The sequence below is a fragment of the Rhincodon typus genome, chromosome 12 (assembly GCF_021869965.1).
Source record: "Rhincodon typus isolate 14 chromosome 12, sRhiTyp1.1, whole genome shotgun sequence".
Lineage (NCBI taxonomy): Eukaryota > Metazoa > Chordata > Chondrichthyes > Orectolobiformes > Rhincodontidae > Rhincodon > Rhincodon typus.
In genome coordinates, this window is record NC_063343.1 from 65278749 (window position 1) to 65300593 (window position 21845).

The 21845-nt window shown below is 45.3% G+C and overlaps 1 protein-coding gene across 2 annotated transcripts in view; it reads left to right on the forward strand.

Moving 5' to 3' along the window:
- The first annotated feature begins 241 nt into the window (after nucleotides 1-241).
- The window catches only part of LOC109922093 (synaptopodin), a 56512-nt gene continuing 34908 nt past the window's right edge, over nucleotides 242-21845 (forward strand). The window contains exons 1-2 of one of the 2 annotated variants that reach the window (XM_048603691.1): nucleotides 242-389; nucleotides 512-1318. In XM_048603691.1, coding sequence (XP_048459648.1) covers nucleotides 943-1318 — 376 coding nt within the window. In that variant the 5' untranslated portion in view covers nucleotides 242-389; nucleotides 512-942. Of the gene's footprint in view, nucleotides 1319-21845 lie in introns of both variants that reach the window. The other variant, XM_048603692.1, reaches the window with a different exon arrangement.

Consider the following 21845-nt stretch of genomic DNA (forward strand, 5'->3'; position numbering starts at 1 on the left):
AAAGATTGCTGTACACAAACATTCAGACAGGTCTCCCATTGTCCCTGCACCTTCTTTTTAAGCTTTTAAAATATATTCTGTCCTCAGTCCTCCTGAAAAAAAAACCCTTCTTTAGAAGGGAGACAAATGTGGGAGAGGGGAATTTATTTTCAATTCTGATTGGTATTTTGGAGGGGCATGCCTCACAGAGACACACAGTTGCCTTCACCAATGCATCTCTCTCATGTTTTGATTTAGGCGGAGACACCAGAAACAGAGATGCTTCACAGAAAAGGGGGAAGGCTATGGCTGGACAGCTAGCAGAAAGAGAGACACGGATGCGCCAACGCCAACAGCTCTCCATCCAAACACCAAGCCATGGGAAAGGATTGCATGGTTAAGACTCACAGGTCAGAATTAGCACATCGGAAAGCAGACAGCGCTAGCCTGATGTGAAGCTTTGTGGTCCATCCAGCATGATCTAAGAAGGGTCAAGACTGACTAAACCTAAATGGATATTTTCTTTCTGTAGGACAAGAGAATCCTTTTCATCTGGCTGATTACTCCCTTGAAGCATCTAGAGCTTGGTAACAATATCAGGAAATAATCAAACGAAGAAGGAGAGATTTCTGGGACCTGTCAAAAGACAAATACCAAAGCAAAAAGTGAAAATTGTTTAAATGGTCTCTCTTCTGAAAACATTTGAAGCAGAACCTGCCTGTACCTTCACAATAAAGTTGATGTTGCATTCAATTTAACCTGTCCAACAAGGAAGCTGATCAGAGACAAAGTCATTTTAAGATTGAAGTCAAAACATTTACAATACTCAGCACATGAGAGGACTTCATTTATATTTTAGGTCATCATTTACAAGCCTCTTAAAGCTGAAAGTGAGGGGACATTCCCTTGCCTCCATTCCCAAATACCACGAGTGCCCTCACCAAACCCAGGCACTCCAGCTGCATGGAGCTGGGGGAAAATGTGCCTCCCTTTGGCTACTTCAGCCAAACTGAGACAAAGGCCAACTCCCCAACATTCCTCATGGATCACCAGGAGAACCATCTGAGGAACTGGGAGTACGGAGAGGAATGCCAGGCCAGAGGCACGGGCGCGGAGAAAGAAAACAGCATTGCCGAGAGCATGGAACCAAGTCCCACAATCAGTGAGGGGTCTGTGAGGGAGCCAGCCTCCACCCTGAGGGAAGATGCCTGCCCCTTGACCAATTCATCTGGACTGGTCACTGCAAATAAGACTGGGTCAAGTGGCAGAGGGAAATGCAGACCTCCCAAGATAGCGCCACCTGTGGCACCAGGTTTGACTCAACATCAGATACCAGCAAGTAAGAATTATTTTATTTCCTCCTGGCTCTTAGAGGCTCACAGTATCATTTTATACCTCATTAAAAAAACAACACATAAACCAGACAGATCAAATGGCAGTAATTCATAAAGACCTGCGTCAGTCTGTGACCTAACTTTCGTAGTGCAGTTACTGAGGGAGCACCACACTGTTCAAAGCGGCAATGCTGAGGGAGTGCTACATTGTCAGAGGGGCAATACTGAGGGAGAATCGCATTTTCAAGAGTTAATAGAGTAGGAGCAAAATACTGTCGCAGGGGTAATACTAGAAGTGTGCAACTGTGTTGGAGGAGCAGTTAATGTGGGAGCGCCGCATTGTTGGAGGGGGAGTACTGGGAGAATGGTACAATGTCAGAGGGTCAGTACTTTCTGCACTGTTGGAGGGCCAATACCGAGAAAGTGCCACATGGTTAGAATGCTGAGGGAATACTGCACTGTCGGAGGGTCAGTACTGAGTGAGTACCGTACAATCAGAGGGGAAGTACTGAAGGACTACCTCACTGTCAGAGGGTCAGTGCTTGGGACTGCACCATTGGAGGGAAAGCCTCAATTCAATCTGCCTCCACCAAACTTCCAGGCAGTGCATTCCAGACCCAAACCACTCACTACAAAATCATCTTTGGGTCCAGTTTTGGCTGGCAGTCCTCCTGTGAAGTAGCACCTCGGGTTTTTTTTAATGACTGGAAAGATGCTATATAAATGCAGGTAATTGTTGTTGCAGTTGGAAGGGATCACTGTGTTGATCCTGAACTTTGAGACATCATTGGATTGCAGGGTTATCTGACTGATCTAAGGTTATTTACAGCATGGAAACAGACCCTTCGGACCAACTCATTCATGCCAACAAGAAATCCTAAATTAATCTAGTCCCATTTGCCAGCATTTGGCCCCTATCCCTCGAAACCCTTCCAAATCATATACACATCCAGATGCATTTCAAATGTTGTTATTGTACCAGCCTCCACCACTTCCTCTGGCAGCTCATTCCATACACACATCACCCTCTGTGTGAACAACTTGCCCCTTAGGTCCCATTTAAATCTTTCCCCTCTCACCTCAAAACCTGTGCCTTCTAGTGTTGGATTCCCCTACCCTGGGGAGTCCTTGGCTATTCACCATATCATAGATCACAGAATCCTAACGGTGCAAATAGAGGCCATTTGGCCCATCAAGTCTGCATTGACTATCTGAGGAGCATCTCACCCAGACCCCGTAACCCAGCATTTCCCATGGTTAATCCATCTAACCTGCACATCCCTGGACATTATGGGCAATTTGCCATTGTCAATCTACCTAGCCTGCACATCTTTGGGCTGTGGGAAGAAACTGGAGCACCCGGAGGGAACCCACGCAGACACAGGGACAACGTGCAAACAGACAGTCACCCAAGCCTGGAATCAAACCTGGGTCCCTGGTGCTGCGAGGCAGCAGTGCTAACCAATGTACTGTTGCTCTATCCATGCCCCTCATGATTTTACAAACCTCTATAAGGTCACCCCTCAGCCTCTGACACTCCAGGGAAAATAGCCCCAGCCTATTCAGCCTCTCCCTATAACTCAAACCCTCCAGGCCAGGCTTGTAACAACATCCATTCTATAAAAGGGCAGGCAGAATTGTATGCAGAATTCTAAAACTGGTCTCACCAATTCCTTTACAGACTCTATATGATGTCCCAATTCCTATACTTAATGTTCTGACCAATGAAGGCAAGTGTACCAAATGTCTTCTTCACCACCCTGTCTACCAGCGACTCCACTTTCCAGGAACTATGCACCTGCACCCCTATGTCCCTTTGTTCACCAACACTCCCCAGGGCCCCACCTGGGTATAAATCCTGGCCTGGTTTGCCTTACCAAAATGCAACACCTCACATTTATCTAAGTCAAACTCCATCTGCCATTTCTCAGCCCATTGGCCCATCTGGTCAAGATCTTGTTGTACTCTGAGATAATCTTCTTCAATGTCCACTATACCACCTATCTTGGTGCCATCAGTAAACTTACTAACCATGCCTCCTATATACATCCAAATCATTTATATAAATGATAAAAACCGGAAGACCCAGCACCAATCCTTGTGGCACACCACTGGTCACAGGCCTCCAGTCTACGAAACAACACTCTACCACCATCCTCTGTCTCCTACCTTCAGTCAGTTTTGTATCCAATTGGCTTGCTCCTCCTAGATCCCATGTGATCTGGCCTTGCCATCCAGTCTGACATGTGGAACCTTTGTCAAATGCTTTGCTGAAGTCCATATAGACAACATCTACTACTCTGCCTTCATCAATCTTCTCTGTGACTTTTTCAAAAAACTCAGTCAAGTTAGTAAGACACAATTTCCCACGCACAAAGCCATGTTGACTATCCCTAATCAGTCCTTGCCTCTCCAAATGTGTGTAAATCCTGTACCTCAGAATCTCCTCAAACAACTTACCCACCACTGATGTAAGGTTTAGCAGTCAATAGCTCCCTGGCTTTTCCTTACAGCTTTTCTTAAATAATGGCAAACATTAGCCAACCTCCAGTCTTTCAGCACCTCAACTTTGGCTGTTGATAATACAAATATCTCAGCAAGGCCTAGCAATTTCTTCCCTAGCTTCCCACAAAGTTCTGGGAAACCCCCGATCAAGTCCCGGGGATTTGTCTACCGTTATATGTTTTAAGACCTTTAGCACCTCCTCTTCTGTAATATGATCCCTTTTCAAGACATCACTATTTATTTCACCCCAAGTACCCTAGCTTCCATCTCCTTCTCCACAGTAAATAGAATGTGAAATATTCATTTAGAATCGCACCCATCTCCTGTAGTCCCACACATAGATGGCCACATTGATCTTTAAGGGGTCCTATTCTCTCCCTAGTTACTCTTTAGCCTTTAATGCATTGTCACAATCTCTTTGGATTCTCCTTAACTCTACTTGCAAAGCTATCTCAGTCCCATTTTTGCCCCCCTGATTTCCCTCTTAAGTATACTCCTACTGCCCTTATAGTCCCCTAGGGATTCACTTGATCCCAGCCATCTATACCTGCCATATGCCTCCGTCTTTTTCTTGGTCAAAACCACACGACACCAGCGGGTTTATTTGAAGACACAAGTTTTCAGAGTCTCTCTCCTTCTTCAGGTGTTCGTGACAGAGGAAGCAAAAAGACTCAGAATTTATAAGTAAAAGATCAAAGGGTCACACACTGATGCAAATTAAACAGACCTAAAATTCTGTTAAACCTTTAATCAGTTCGAAAGGAGATGCAGGTTTCAATTCTGCTCAGGGATAAGTAAAGGTTTCATCAAAGAAGAGGTGACATCTCAGGTCAGATAATGCATGTTAGGCGTGACGCCCTGTTTGGAATCTGTTTCTACTTGGAGTCAGATTTCTAAAGTAGGAATTCATAAAATGCTACACTGACTGACTGCCTACAAATTGTGTACTTTTTGACAAAATAGAATGAATCTGCAAATATAAATCTGCAAATGCAAATTCACCCCATAGACTTGCGTGTGTGTGTGTGTGTCTGTATGCGCAAATGTGTGTGTGTGCGTATTCGCACGTGTGTATGTGCATGTTTGTGTGTATGTGTGAGAGTGTGTGTGTCTGTGTGGATGCATGAATGTGTGTGTGTGCACACGCGCATGCGCATGTGCGTGAGTGCGTGCAAGTGTGTGTGTGTGTTTGTGGTCTGTGTCTGTGTGCATGCACGTGTGTGTTTGTGCACGAGTGTGTGTGGGCACGAGTGTGTGTGTGTGTGCGCACACGTGCATGAATGTGTGTGTGCATGTGAGCGTTTGTGTGAGGATGTAGAGTGTGGTGGGGTCACCTGTAGTGTGACATGAACCCAAAGTCCAACTTTAGAACTCTGACTCCAAGTCGAAACACAAACAGGTTCTAAACAGGACGTCACGCCTAACATGCATTATCTGACCTGAGATGTCATCTCTCCTTTGATGGAATCTTTACTTATCCCTGAGCAGAATTGAAACCTGCATCTCCTTTCGAACTGATTAAAGGTTTAACAGCATCTTAGGTTTGTTTAATTTGCATCGGTGTGTGACCCTTTGATCTTTTACTTATAAATTCTGTATCTTTTTGCTTTCTCTGTCACGAGCACCTGAAGAAGGCGAGAGAATCCGAAAGTTTGTGATATCAAATAAACCCATTGGACTATAACCTGGTGTTGTGTCGTTTTTGACCGTGTCCACCCCAGTCCAACTCCAGTACCTTCACATCATCTTTTTCCTAACCAGAGCCTCAGTTTTTCAGTCATCGAGCATTCCCTACACCTTCCAGCCTTCGCCCTTCACACTAACAGGAACATACTATCTTAAAACTAATACAATTGTGATGACTTGCCCCAAAGTGCTCCACCATTGACACCTCCATAACTTGTCCTGCCTTATTTCCCAATAGAAGGTCAAATATTGCTCCTTCTCCAGTAGGTACATCCACACATTGAATAAGAAAGTTTAGGTTTGGATTTTTTTATTGGTGGGCTTGCAACAGCACATGAAAGAACTTCAGAGAGGAAAGGGAGACAATTTGCAAGAATATGGAATCAGAGATAGATTTTTGAGGAGGGGAAACTGAAGGTACAGGGAAACTGCAGACTTAAGGAGAAGGTGGATAGTACCTGAAGACAAGAGATTATTCATAATATTAGCAAACATGTTGGGAGCTAGGAATCAAAGTGGGATGGTCAGCAATTTGGTGGGAAGAGGTTAAGAAAGCAGGAAGTGGGTCTCAGATTGGAGAGGGATGAACAGAAGATGGGGAGGGAGCCCTCTGTGGCGCAGTAGTAGTGTCTCTACCCCTGGACTGGGAGGTTGGGTTCAAGTCCCAGCTGCTCCAGCGGTGTGTAATAACATCTCTGAACAGGTTGATTTGAAAATAAGACAGAACTTGGAGAAACATACAAGCCCAAGGCTCAGGTAAGAGAGGGGAAAAAGCAGAAATGACTGATCAGACGGCCTCAATATTAATGACAAAGTTGAAGCAGATGAGAGAAGGACTCAGTAGTGCTTTTTACAGTTTAGCTACATCTGACAGTGAATGTGGCAATGTTCTGGAGTGTCAGACTTGATTTTTATGCTCAAATCCTGAAATAGGACCTTGTGACTCAGGCAAGTGTGCCATGGGTGGCAAAATAAACAAAAACCTCAGGAAGCGTGCCCAAAATATACTGAAAATTGTGCTGATTGGATAAATGAAACTATAATTACAGGCATCCTTTATCTGCACATCTGAAAAGCAACAAGATCTAAAAAGCGAAATTTTCTCAGACGTGGACATGAACAGACCTGTAGACGTGCTGAGTTCAGGCCCTTTGGAAAGAAAATCTCTCTTTTACAGCTGTTAGGGTCAAGTAAAGTACTTTGCCAAATGGCCCAAATAGACCAGAACAGACCCGAATGGACTATAGTGGTAAGGGTAGCAACAAATGGAAACGAAGATTAGTAAGTGCAGAGACAATGATAAAAAGCATACACATACTATTAAAATTTTGATAACATGAACTCATTTCCCAACAGACAAGAGTACAATGAGTTCTAGAGTTAAATGAAAATTTTGCTTTTGAGGTGATTATTGAAAGATCTTAAACGGTAAGGGAAATATACCCTAAAACCAAAAATATGCTTCATCTGTAAAACCCAGTCATGAAGTTTTCAGATAAAGGATTCCTGATTGTAGCACAAAATGAATTGGCATAATCACACTTTTATTATTCACTCGTGGCTAGGCCAGTATTTATTGCCCATTCCTAGTTGCCCTTGAAAAAGGTGGTGGTGAGCTGCTTTCTTGGGCCGCTGTAGTCCATGTGCTGTATGTGTCCCCACTGGGGATGGAATTCCAGGATTCTGACCCTGCGACAGTGAAGAAACAGCAATTTATTTCCAACTTGGATGGTGAGTGGCTTGGAGGGAACTTACAAGTGGTGATGTTCCCATGCATCTGCTGCCCTTATCCTTCTAGATGGAAGTGGTCATGAGTTTGGAAGGTGCTGTCGAAGAATCTTTGGCAAATTTATACAGTGCATCTAATAAGCCATACTCACTGCTGCTACTGAGTTGTGGTGGTGCAATGACTGAATGTTTAGGAGTTTGATGTCAATCAAGTGGACGGCTTTGTCATTGATGGTGTCAAGCTTCTTGAGTGTTGTTGGAGCTGCACTTATCCAGGCAAGTGGGGAGTATTCCATCACATTCCTGACTTGTGCCTTGTAGATGGTGGACAGGGCTTTGGGGAGTCACTCACTGTAGTATTCCTAGCTTCTGAACTGCTCTTGTAGCCAGTGTAAATATAAGTTGAGTACAGTTGAGTTTCTGGTGAATGGCAACTCCCGGAATGTTGATATTGGGTGTTTCAGTGATAGTGACACCATTGAAGGTCAAGGGAAAGTGGTTAGATTGTCTCTTATTGGAGATGGCTTACTACCTGGCACTCATGTGGCACCAATGTTACTTGCCACTTGTTAGTCAAAGCCTGAATATTGTCCAGGTCTACTTGCATTTTGTCATGGACTACTCCAGTATCTGAGGAGTTGTAAATGATATTGAACATTGTATGAAGATCCCCACTTCTGAACTTATGGCGTAGGGAAGGTCTTGGATGAAGCAGCTGACGATGGTTGGGCCTAGGACCCTACCCTGAGGAACTCATGCAAGAGATATCCTGGAGCTGAGATGACTGACCCTCCAACAACCACACCCATCTTCCGTTGTGCCAGGTATGAGCCAACGGAATGTTTTTCTGATTCCCATTGCTTTCGATTTAGCTAGAGATTCTGAATGTCACACTCATTCGAATGCAGCCTTGATGTCAAGGACTGTCACTCTCACCTCACCTCTGGAATTCAGCTCTTTTGTCCATGTTTGAACAAAGGCTGTAATGAGGTCAGGAGCCAAGTGGCCCTGGCAGAACCCAAACTGGGTGTTGCTGAGCAGGTGCCGCTTGATAGTACTATTAATGACACCATCCATCACTTTATAGGCGACTGAGAGTAGACTGATGGAGAGCTGGCAGTTACCTGATTGATCCCGGGCTCTCTGTCTGATCCCGGGCTTTCTGACTGATCTTGGGCTACCCGACTGTTCCCGGGCTACCCCACTGATCCCGGGCTCTCTGACTGATCCCGGGCTCTCTGACTGATCCCGGGCTATCCGACTGATCCCAGGCTCTCTGACTGATCCCGGGCTACCTGACTGATCCCAGGTTATCTGACTGATCCCGGGCTCTCTGACTGATCCCGGGCTATCTGACTGATCCCGGGCTACCTGACTGATCCTGCTATCTGACTGATCCTGTTCCAGCACCACCATTCAGCAGGGATTACTTTCATTCTTTTATGGGAAGCAGGCAATGTAGGCAAGGCCAGCATTTGTTACCCATCCCTAATTGCCCTTGAAAGGAGTGACTTCGTCGGCCATTTCAGAGGGCAAGTGGGAGGCAGCCACCATTGCCATGGGTCTGGAGTCACATGTAGGCCAGACGAGCCAAGGATGGCAGATTTCCTTCTGAAGTGGGCATCAGTGATCCAGACAATCTTTTATGACAACCGATTGTAGCTGCCATCATTAAGACTAACTTTATATTCTAGATTTTATGAATTGAATTTAAATGGGCATGGTTGAGATTTGAACCCATGACCCGAGCAATCAGCCTGGACCATAGCCCAGTGACATTACCACCACATCTCCATTTCCCCTTCAACTTTTCTGCACTCACTCCCTCAAGTCTCCTTACCAGGTAATGGGCAGCCAGTAGGGTAGATGATGGCCTAGCGGTATTATCACAGGACTATTAATACAGAAACCCAGCTAACGTTCTGGGGACCTGGGTTTGAATCCTACCATGGTAGATGGTGGAATCTGAATTCAATCAAAACAAAAATCTGGAATTAAGAATCTACTGATCATCATGAAATCATTATCGATTGTTGGAAAATACCCTTCAGTGAAGGAAATCTGCCATCCTTACCTGGTCTGGCCTACATGTGACTCCAGATCCACAGCAATGTGGTTGACTCTCAACTCCCCTCTGAAATGGTCTAGCACCCACAAAGTTGTACCAATCGCTACAAAGTCTCAAAGAAATGACACCGAACGGATCACCTGGCATCGACCTAGGCACCAGAAAAGACAACGGCAGAAACAGCCCTGTCGACCATGCAAACTCCTCCTCACTAACACCTGGGGGTTAGTGCCAAAATTGGGAGAGCTGTCTCAGACTGGTCAAGCAACAGCCTGATATAGTCATACTCACAGAATCATACCTTACAGACAATGTCCCAGACACCACCATCCCCATGCCTAGATATGTCCTGTCTCACCAGCAGGACAGATCCAGCAAAGGGGGCGGCACAGTGGTATACAGTTGGGAGGGAGTTGCTCTGGGAGTCCTCAACATTGACTCCAGACCCCATGAAGTCTCATGGCTTCAGGTTAAACATGGGCAAGGAAACCTCCTGCTGATTACCACATACCGTGCTCCCTCAGCTGATGAATCAGTATTCCTCAATGTTGAACAACACTTGGAGGAAGCACTGAGGATGGCAAGGGCACAAAATGTACTCTGGGTGGGGGATTTCAATGTTCACCACCAAGAGTGGCTCGGCAGCGGTACTACTGATCGAGCTGGTCGGGGCCTAGAGGACACAGCTGCTAGACTGGGTCTGCGGCAGGTGGTGAGGGAACTAACAAGACGGAAAAATATACTTGACCTCATCCTTACCAATCTGCTGGCTGCAGGTGCATCTGTCCATGACAGTATCGGTAAGAGTGACCATTGCACAGTTCTTGTGGAGATGAAGTCCCGCCTTCACGTTGAGAACAATCTCCATCGTGTTGTGTGGCTCTATCACTGTGCTAAATGGGACAGACTTCGCACAGATCTAACAACTCAACACTGGGCATTCATGAGGCACTGTGGGCCATCAATAGCATCAGAATTGTACTCCAGCACGATCTGGAACCTCATGGCCCGGCATATCCCCCACTCAACCATTACCATCAAGCCAGGGAATCAACGCTAGTTCAATGGAGAGTGCAGGAGGGCATGCCAGGAGCAGCACCAGGCATACCTGAAGATGAGGTATCAACCTGGTGAAGCCACCAAACAGGACTACATGCACGCCAAACAGCGAAAACAACAAGTGATAGACAGAGCTAAGCGATCCCACAACCAACAGATCAGATCTAAGCTCTGCAGTCCTGCCACATCCAGTCATGAATGGTGGTGGACAATTAAACAACTCACAGGAGGAGGTGGCTCCACAAATATCCCCATCCTCAATGATGGAGGAGCCCAGCACATCAGTGCAAAAGATAAGGCTGAAGCATTCACAGCAATCTTCAGCCAGAAGTCCCGAGTGGATGATCCATCTCGGCCTCCTCCAGTGGTCCCCAGCATCACAGATACCAGTCTTCAGCCAATTTGATTCACTCCACGTGATATCAAGAAACGGCTGGAGACACTGGATACTGCAAAGGCTACCGGCCCTGACAACATTCCGGCAATAGTACTGAAGACTTGTGCTCTCGAACTTGCCGCTCTCCTGGCTAAGCTGTTCCAGTACAGTTCCAACACTGGCATCTACCCGACAATGTGGAAAATTGCCCAAATATGTCCTGTATATAAAATACAGGTCAAATCCAATCCTGCCAATTACCGCCCCATCAGTCTCCTCTCGATCATCAGTAAAGTGATGGAAGGTGTCATCAACAGCGCTATCAAGCAGCACCTGCTCAGCAATAACCTGCTCAGTGATGCCCAGTTTGAGTTCTGCCAGGGCCACTCAGCTCCTGACCTCATTACGCCTTGATTCAAACATGGACAAAAGAGCTGAATTTCAGAGATGCGGTGAGAGTGACTGCCCTTGATATCAAGGCTGCATTCGACCGAGTGTGGTATCAAGGAGCCCTGACAAAACTGGAATCTACAGGTATCAGGGGGCAAACTCTCTGGTGGTTGAAGTCATACCTGACACATAGCAAGATGGTCGTGGTTGTTGGAGGTCAGTCATCCCAGCTCCAGGACATTTCTGCAGGAGTTCCTCAGGGTAGTGTCCTCGGCCCAACCATCTTCAGCTGCTTCATCAATGACCTTCCCTCCAACATAAGGTCAGAAGTGGGGATGTTCACCGATGATTGCACAATGTTCAGCACCATTCACAACTCCTCAGATACTGAACCAGTCCGTGTTCAAATGCAACAAGATCTGGACAATATTCAGGCTTGGGCTGACAAGTGCTAAGTGACATTCGCGCCACACAAATGCCAGGCTATGACCATCACCAATAAGAGACAATCTAACCACTGCCCCTTGACATTCAATTGTGTTACCATCACTGAAACCCCCATTATCAACATCCTGGGGTTACCATTGACCAGAAACTCAACTGGACTCACAATATAAACATAGTGGCTGCAAGAGCAGGCCTGAAGCTGGGAATACTGCAGCAAGGAACTCTCCTTCTGACTCCTCAAAGCCTGTCCACCATCTACAAGGCACAAGTCCAGAGTGTGAAGGAAAACTCCCCACTTACCTGATTGAGTGCAGCTCCAACAGTTTGACACCATCCAGGTCAAAGCAGCCCACTTGATTCTCACCACATCCACAAGCATCCACTCCCTCCACCACCAATGCTCAGTAGCAGCAGTGTGTACTATCTACAAGATGCACTGCAGAAATTCACCAAAGATCCTCAGACAGCACCTTCCAAACCCACGACCACTTCCACCTAGAAGGACAAGGGCAGCAGATACGTGGGATCCCCACCATCTGCGAGTTCCCCTCCAAGCCACTCACCATCCTGACTTGGAAATGTATTGCCATTCCTTCACTGTCGCTGGGTCAAAATTCTGGAATACCCTCCCTAATGGCATTGTGGGTCAACCCACAGCAGGTGGACTGCAGCGGTTCTTGAAGGCAGCTCACCACCACCTTCTCAAGGGCAACTAGGGACGGGCAATAAATGCTGGGCCCAGCCAACGACGCCCACATCTCACAAATGAATAAAAGAAAATTTCAATATAAAAGGCACCAAAGAATGAAGGAAATTTTATTAAGTACAGGAAGGCACATTAACTAGCTCAAAGTCCATATAGAGCTGTTCCAGTATAGAGTATGCTGGAATAATTGCTATAACCATGAGTGGATAGAGGGTGGATAAGGTTAAGTATGAACTGTAGTGAAGTTTGAACTCGCTCTGTGCTGCTTACCATCTGTTCAACTCTTTTGAACTCAGGACTTTTCTGAATTGGCTCACGTTTCACGCTCGCGGACAGCATAGGAAGAACTTGCATTTCTATAGCACCTTTTTATTCACTACGTGAGCTTCAATGGCCGGGCTAGCATTTCTTTGCCAGTTCCCGGTTGCCCTTGAGAAAATGGTGGTCAACTGCCTTCTTGAACTGCTGCAGTTCATGTGCTGTAGTTTGACCTAAAATGCTCTTCAGAGGGAATACCAGGATTTTGACCTAGTGATAGTGAAGAAAGGGTAATATATTTTCAAGTCAAGATGGTGAGTGGCTTGGAGGGGAACTTGCAGGTGTTGGTATACCCGTGTGTCTGCTGCTTAATGGAAGCGGTCGTGGGTTTCAAAGTTGCTGTCTCAGGATCTTTGGTGAATTTCTATAGTATATTTTGTGGATGGTACAAACTACTGAGCATTGGAGGTGGAGGGACTGGATGCATGTGGATGTGGTGCCAATCAAGCAGGATGCTTTGTCCTGGATGGTGTCAAGTTTCTTGAGTGTTGTTGGGGCTGCACTCATCCAGGCAAGTGGAGAGTATTCCATCACACTCCTGACTTGTGCCTTGTAGATGGTGGACAGGCTTTGAGGAGTCAGGAGGTGAGTTACTTACTGTAGTATTCCTAGCCTCTGACTTGCTCTTGTAGCCACTGTGATTATATGGCACACTTAGGTTATCCCAAACCACTTAACAGCCAATGAGGAATATTGGAATACGTAAGCTGGAAGAACAGCACCTCATTTTCGAAATTTATTGCCGTTCCTTTACTGTTGCTGGGCCAAAATCCTGGAACTCCCTGCCTAATGGCATTGAGGGTCTACCTGCGGCACGTTGTCTACAGCAAGCTCAGTGCAAGCTGGAAGAACAGCACCTCATTTTTCCACTTGGGCAACCCATATCCCTAGTACATTACTATAATAAAACAGAGAATAGCAGATGCTGGAGATCTGAAACAAAATCAGAAAATCCTGGCAAAACTCAGCAGTTCTGACAACATCTGTGGAGAGAAAGCAGAGTTAACATTTCAGGTCCACTGACTGTTTATTAGAATTGTTAGCAGCTAGGGTAAAGTAATATTTATGCTGAAGACGAGGTGGGGGGGGCCAGCGGGAAGGGGAGGTGAGTGCATGGGTGAAGATGGAGCCCAGAGAGACAGAGAGAGAGAGAGAGAGAGAGAGATACGAAAGGGATAAGTAAACATGAATAGCAGGCGAGAACAGAAGAGAAGCTGAAAAAGTGATAATAAGAGCTAAGAGTAGAAGAGAGTAATGAGCTGTACTGAAAGGAACCCATACAATGTGATAATGGGCTTAGGCGTAAGCGAGAATGGGTGACTGCATTAAAAGCAACCATGTCATAACAGGACCAGGCTAGGGTGGATACTATTCCCCAGTGCATTACTCTGGACTACCAGTCCAGTGATATGACTACTATGCTACCACCTGTCTCTACCTGGCAGTCTCCTTATTTACAGATTCCAAATTTGAGACACACTGAGTACAGCCCTCAACACTGCACAGGGTCAAAGCTCAGTGACCTACTCCTCTTGTTTAGCCTGTTAATCATTAAACCGGTGAACTAATAAAAAGATAAAGGTACTTCACAGGAACTATTTGTAACTAGTCCTGCCAAGCTCAATGAAAGGTTGCTGGATCTCCGCGCTAGAGGTTGGAGCTGAATACTTTTCTGTGAAAAGCAGTAAGTTTGGACTTATTGCAGGCAACACTATAGGGAGTGGAACGCATGAGGAAAGGTAAGATACGTCAAATGGTCAGGCGAAGCTAAAAATGGATTTTGGAGCATTGTAGGATGAAGGGTGAACCAGACTGAAGAAACGTGAGCTGCCCCACAGCTTGGAGGGGACAATGAGAGATAGGGGAAAGACATTCACAAAGTGGAGGATTGTTCTACAGTTTGTAAGGGATCCCCTTGGGAGTTAAGAAGACCCACAGTTTGGAAGTTCTAGGAAAGAACAGATCATAGATGAAGGTGGGGAACGAGGCAACAAAGCTAGATTCCAATCCAGTGAAAGTTGAATCAGGAAGAACAGGGAGGAAGAACAGGGAATTTGCAACTGAAGAAAATAAAAGGGGACAGGCTTAAGTGAGAAATGAAGCAGTGGTGCTAATGAAGTCAAGACAAGGTAGATTAGACTGGGTAAAGGTAGGAGGATAAGATTGAAAGTAGGATTGGATAACAAACAAATTCTTTGATTGTGTTGCAATGAAATGTTGTGAATGCTTGCAGAACAACTTAGGGCCATACAATCATGTAGTCCTTTGGCTTCTGGAGTCTGTACTTTTCCCTCCTTTCTTGCTTATTTTTACACGGAGGTCTGCAAATTGCATCTCAAGGAATGGCTCCAGCTCTCTACAGCAGGCTGCACCTCATGAAGACCCTCCACAAAGTGCCCCACCTTATGGTTGGCCAGAGAACCATGCAGCATCCAATCCACCCAAACATAACACACTGCTCCCTGGGGAGGAGTACCAGCACTGACTTAACACCGAGAATGAGGGAAGATCTCATTGACAGAGAACATTCTGAGTGGATTTGACAGGATAGCTTCTGAAGGCTGTTGCCCCCTAGCTGAAGAGTGGGTCGGGGAAGGGTGCAATCAAAGTCTCAAGATAAAGGCCAATCATTAAAGTCTGCGATGAGAAGAAAATTCTTCACTGCACTTGTGAATCTCTGAAAGTCTCCACCACAGACAGCTATGAATGCTCAATCATTGAATACATTCAAGACTGAGAGCCACAGATGTTTGGATGCTAAAAGAATCAAGGATTATGGGAATAGGACACCAAATTGGAGTTGAGTTAAAAGATCTGCCATGATATCTTATTATTCGCCTGTGGTTCACCATTCACCTGGGTTCAAATCCTGCTATGGCAGATAGTGGGATGGCACATGTTACCCAGAACATTACCTGGGTCTCTTGATTAATAGCCTAGCGATGATACCACTAGGCCATTGCCTCCCCCACTGGCTAATGTTTGCGCGTGCCAGCTTTGAAGCTGGGGTCTATTCTCGAGGCTGTGGGCAAGCTCCAGATGAGAAAATCGATTGATCCACTCGGTTATCAGGAGGTTTCAAATGTGATTCCTCAAGGAACACATTCTTCCCAGAAACAAATCACTGACAGGGAGTTTCTGGTGCGTACAGCTTAAGTTAACATCTGCAACTAATTATAGACAAATCCCTTCAATGAAGATTCCAGCTGATCTACCCTTGAGGCAACCTCCGCAGAGCAAGAGCTGAAAGAACGAAGTCCTGCTGTTACTTATTAACGGCCCTTGGTAAGATTCAACTCTTTAAAATAATACAAAACAAATTGAGGAAAGGAACCCTGGAGGCGTCGCAAACACTTTACAGCAAACGTAGCAATTTGCTTGAGGTGCAGTCACTGTTATAATGTGGGATACATGAAACCAAACCGTGCACAGCAAGATCCCACACAACGAGGTAAGTTTTAATGCCAACAGTTTAAGGATGAATATCAGCTCAGGACGTGAGAGGAGACCTCACCCCTCCTGCTCATTTATTCTATATTCTTTTCTATTCATTTATGGCATATGGACACCCGAACAAAGTAAATGGCTGTGAATTACAGTATTGAAATGTTGCAGTCAATCTGGTGTAGCTACACTACAGTTATCTTAGCAAGACAGTCTATTCGTTTATTCGTTCACAGGATGTGAGCATCTCTCCCCAGTTCCTAATTGCCCTTGAGGACTGCAGGACAATGGGATTAGAATAGATAGGTGCTTATTTTTGACTGGCACAGACTCAATAGGCCAAACAGCCCCTTTCTGTGCTGTAGACCTTCCTGACTCTATGACTAAGGTGGTGGTGAGCTGCCTTTTGAATCACTGCAGTCCATGTAGAGTTGGTACACCCACAATGCCCTGAAGGAGGGAATTCCAGGATTTTGACCTCACTACAGTGAAGGAACGGCAATATATTTCCAAGTCAGTGTGGTGAGTGGCTTGGAGGGGAACTTGCAGGTCGTGGTGTTCCCATGTATATGTTGCTTTCATCTTTCTAGATGGTAATGTGCACTCACTCCTCAGGAGAATCAAGGGTTATGGGGATTAGGCAGGAAAGTGGATGTGAGGGGTGTTGAATCAGTTATGATCCTACTGAAAGACAGATACAGCAGGTTCAAGAGGCTGAATGGCCTACTCTTGTTTCTATTTCCTACAGTCTCAAGGTGTGTGCTGTCTCACAAGAGATCATCATGTAACTCAGATGTAATGTAATTACTTTGTGATAAATCTATTCTGTTCATATCTTCTTCTGAAGACATCCACGCCTATACAACAGCACCAACGCCCACCCTCCATAACATAGGTATCCGGGAAGGATTTACAGGTTGGAACTCAATTTGTTTGGATACATTCACAGTCACCTTCAATGGCCATAAAGTCTTGGAGTGTTTCTGGCTTAGAGACAGGCACCCTAGCCATTGCACATCCTCTGAGACAAATCCTAGAGCTAAATCCGCTTTTCCTTTCTGGCCTGACTTTCAGTGGTACCTGTACTCCCAGGTCCCTCTGTTTCACTGCTACATTTGGACTCTCAATTTTCCAAGGAGCACATGACCTCCTTATTCTTCCGACCAAAGCCCCTCCCTTATTTCTGCTGAAGCCCTTTAAAAAAACTGCACTCCCTTTCTTACTGTTGTCTTCCTGCCATTGTCTTCCCCCCGTATCAGCAAATTTGGAAATGATTACTTCTGATTCTTGAGTCCAAGTTGTTAAAATGTAAACTGTGAACAGCCATAGTCCTAGCCCTGATCCTTGTAGAACACAACTTCCCACCTGTGACCAAGTCTGAGTAATTATGTTTAATTTCTGTTCTCTGTTTGCTGTTTCGTAGCCAGTTTTCTTTCCATAATAGCAAGGCAAACATAATTTTGTCACCTTTACTTTGAAAGTGTTTTCTTTCTCTAAACTGTGAGTGCTTACACATACTAGAACAGTGACTATTACACTTCAAAGAGCATTTTGTTGGCGGTGAAACCCTATAGGTGGAGTGGAGTCGGTGGGGGGTGTTGCTGGGCTGGTAAAAGGTGCTATACAAATGCAAGTCTATGTTCTGCTTTCCATCTTTAATAGTGAAAGTAACAACCCTTCCTTCAAAGATATAAATTTTTTATATGCATCCGAGTTTACAGAGTCAGTGCATTTTTCTGCAGGCAGGAGGCTTCGGTTAGAGAGAAAATAAACAGCCCTGCTCGGGAAAATGACTTTACCAGATGGTATTTTATGTGATGGAAAGCATTCCTTTTGTTCTTCTGCCCTTATTGAGCCAAAAAAAAGCACATAAAGGGTTGAGGGGTTCAATGGTTTTAATGAGCGACAAGGTTGTAGTCTTGTAGATTCTTTTCCTGTTCATTCATTCCTGAGATTCGGCAATTTCTCAGTGTAAGCCCAGCTTTGTCCCAGCAGGTAGTCCTCTTGTCCCTGAGCTCAGGTGGCTGCTGGCTTAAGACCCATTCCAGAGTCATAGATCATAGAATTCCTACAGTGTGGCAACAGGCCCTTCGGCCCAACAAGTCCACACCGACTCTCAGAGCACCCACCCAAACCCATTCCCCTGTAACCCACCTAATCTACACATCCCCAGGCACTACGGGCAATTTAGCATGGCCAATCCACCTAACCTGCATATCCTTGGACTGTGGGAGGAAACTGGAGCACCCGGAGGAAATCCGCACAGACACGGGGAGAACCTGCAAACTCCACACAGACAATCACCTGAGGGTGGAATTGAACCCAGGTCCCTGGCGCTGTAAGGCAGCAGTGCTAACCACTGAGCCACTGTGCTGCCTGGGTGTAGAATCCAGTCTGGCACTCCCAGAGCTGTACCAAGGTAGCTCTACACCTTTGGAGCTGCCATCCTTCAGACAAGATATTCACCCAACTGATTTCTCTTGGGTGAATATGAGAGATGCCAAGGCCACTCTCAAAGTCAAGCTGGGCACTTTTCCCCAAAATCAATATTTAAGTCACAATCAGCACGTTTCATCATTAATTGCATTTCTGAAAGTGGAAGCTTGCTGTGTGTAAACTGACAACTGAGTTTCTCTACAACTGTGATTACACCCCAGATCAGTCTGCAAAGTGCAATTCAGAATCACAGAATTGTTACGGTGTGGAAAGCGGCCATTCAGTCCATCGTGCCACACTGGTTCTAATACCTTATGCCAATCTCCTGCCTTTTTTCCTATATCGCTGCACACCATTTCGATCCAAATAGTCATGCAATGCCCCTTTGAATGTCTCCACTGAATCAGCCTCCACCACGTTTCCAGGCAGTGCATTTCAGACCCTAACTACTCGCTGGGTGACAATGTTTTTGTCTCACACCACCTTTGCTTCGTGACCTTCTGAGGTGCAGAAAGGCTCTATGTAAATGCAAATCTTGAGGGGTCATGACGCTGGCGGACAGTCTCCCTGGAGGAAGGGAACAGTGTATTCACTGTAACAGATTATATGTGAAACATCAAAAATTAGTTCCATTCCAAAGATTACTCTTGTGAAATTATAGTGTGGATGTCAGCTTTAACTTGCTCAGACTAAATTCCACTCAGCTCATTGTTGCTCTTCGATGGGGGTACAGTATAGATTTACAGAATTACACCAGGGTTAAGTAATGCGGAATGGCTCCATAAACTAAACTTATATTCCCTCGAGGGTAGAGATTAATGGGATGATCAAATCAACGTATTTAAAGGATGGATAGAAAGAAATTATTTCCGCTGGTCGGGTAGGGGTTGGTGAAGCCCAGAATCCAGGCGTCATGTCTGTAAGGAGCAGTTCACACTGGAGCTCTGGGGGTCAACTGAAGTTTCAAACCTGAGATTGATAGCTTTCATTAGGTAAGGGTATGAAAGGCTTATGAAACCAAAATGAATAGATGCAGTTTAATTGACATTTTCCCAGGGTAGGAACATCACTTACTAGGGGACATAGGTTTAAGGTAAAAGGGGGAAAGTTTAAAGACGATGGGAGAGGCAAGTTTTTTTTACATAGTGGGTGGTAAGTGCTTGGAATGTGATGCCAGAGTTGGTGGTGGAGGTGGGTACTATAGCAACTCTAAAAGACATCTTGACAGAGATATGAATAGGCAGAGAAGAGAGGGATGTGGACTGCACAGAAAGGCATCATGGGTTGCCACTTGGTGGGCTGAAGGGCCTGTTCCTACACTGTACTGTTCTTTGTCCTCTTTGTAAGTGCAGATCAACCATGATTTAACAGAATGTTAGAACTGACTGAAAGGAATCAATGGCCTTTTCCTGTCCTTTTTCGTTTTAATCTGCCAATGGAATGTGGGTATTGATGGCCAGGCCAGCATTTATTGCCCATCCCTAATTGCCCTAGAGGGCAGTTAAGAATCAACCACATTGCTGTGGGTCTGGAGTCACATGAAGGCGAGGCCACATAAGGATGGCAGTTTCCTTCCCTGAAAAGAAACTGGTTAATTTTGATTGCTATTAGAATGGTATTTTAAATTCAAGATTTTTATTGAATTCAAATTCCACCATCTGCCATGATGGGATTTGAACCCTTGCCCCTCAGAATATTAGATGCTGGATTACTCATTCAGTGACTACTCCCATTGGCTCACCTACATTTCTAACAGTGACTCATTTGTATTTTGTCAATTGAATTTCACTGCTCAGGCATTCCATTGCAAAAGCTTGGCCAAGCAAAGTCCAAATTTTAGAAAATTGGTTCTTATCTGCACATTTTCCTGTAGTAATGGTGTCTCCTGGATGAGGTATAAGTTCCCTCAGACCCTCAGTATCAAGCACCTGATCTTCACCTTGTGATCCCATGACAGTTGGTGGGGCCCAAGCAATTTGGTAATTGTTGGCAACATGATGGATATTAAACTTCTCTTCTCCCTTATGTGGGTCATGATTAGAATTGCCCCATTATCTATAATACTGTTTATTAGCATAGCACCTCTGGGTGAGTTAGAGTGGCACAGTGGTTAGCACTGCTCCCTCTTAGCACCAAGGACCTGGGTTCAAATTCCACATTGGGTGACTATCTGTGTGGAGTCTGTACACTCTACCCATAATAAAAGAATGACTAGAGTAAGATTGGGGCCGGTCAAGGACAGTCGTGGGAAGTTGTGCGTGGAGTCTGAAGAGATAGGAGAGGTGCTAAATGAATATTTTTCGTCAGTATTCACGCAGGAAAAAGACAATGTAGTTGAGGAGAATACTGAGATACAGGCTATTAGACTGGACGGGATTAAGGTTCATAAGGAGGAGGTGTTAGCAATTCTGGAAGGTGTGAAAATAGATAAGTCCCCTGGGCCGGATGGGATTTATCCTAGGATTCTCTGGGAAGCTAGAGAGGAGATTGCAGAGCCTTTGGCTTTGATCTTTATGTCGTCATTGTCTTCAGGAATAGTGCCAGAAGACTGGAGATTAGCAAATGTTGTCCCCTTGTTCAAGAAGGGGAGTAGAGACAACCCTGGTAATTATAGACCAGTGAGCCTTACTTCGGTTGTGGGTAAAGTGTTTGAAAGGATTATAAGAGATAGGATTTATAATCATCTAGAAAGGAATAATTTGATTAGGGATAGTCAACACGGTTTTGTGAAGGGTAGGTCGTGCCTCACAAACCTTATTGAGTTCTTCGAGAAGGTGACCAAACAGGTGGATGAGGGTAAAGCGGTTGATGTGGTGTATATGGATTTCAGTAAAGCGTTTGATAAGGTTCCCCATGGTAGGCTATTGCAGAAAATACAGAGGCATGGGATTGAGGGTGATGTAGCGGTTTGGATCAGAAATTGGCTAGCTGTAAGAAGACAGAGGGTGGTGGTTGATGGGAAATGTTCATCCTGGAGTTCAGTTACTAGTGGTGTACCTCAAGGATCTGTTTTGGGGCCACTGCTGTTTGTCATTTTTATAAATGACCTGGATGAGGGCGTAGAAGGATGGGTTAGTAAATTTGCGGATGACACCAAAGTCGGTGGAGTTGTGGATAGTGCAGAAGGATGTTGTAGGTTACAGAGGGACATAGATAAGCTGCAGAGCTGGGCTGAGAGGTGGCAAATGGAGTTTAATGCGGAAAAGTGTGAGGTGATTCACTTTGGAAGGAGTAACAGGAATACAGAGTACTGGGCTAATGGTAAGATTCTTGGTAGTGTGGATGAGCAGAAAGATCTCGGTGTCCATGTGCATAGATCACTGAAAGTTGCCACCCAGGTTGATAGCGTTGTTAAGAAGGCGTACAGTA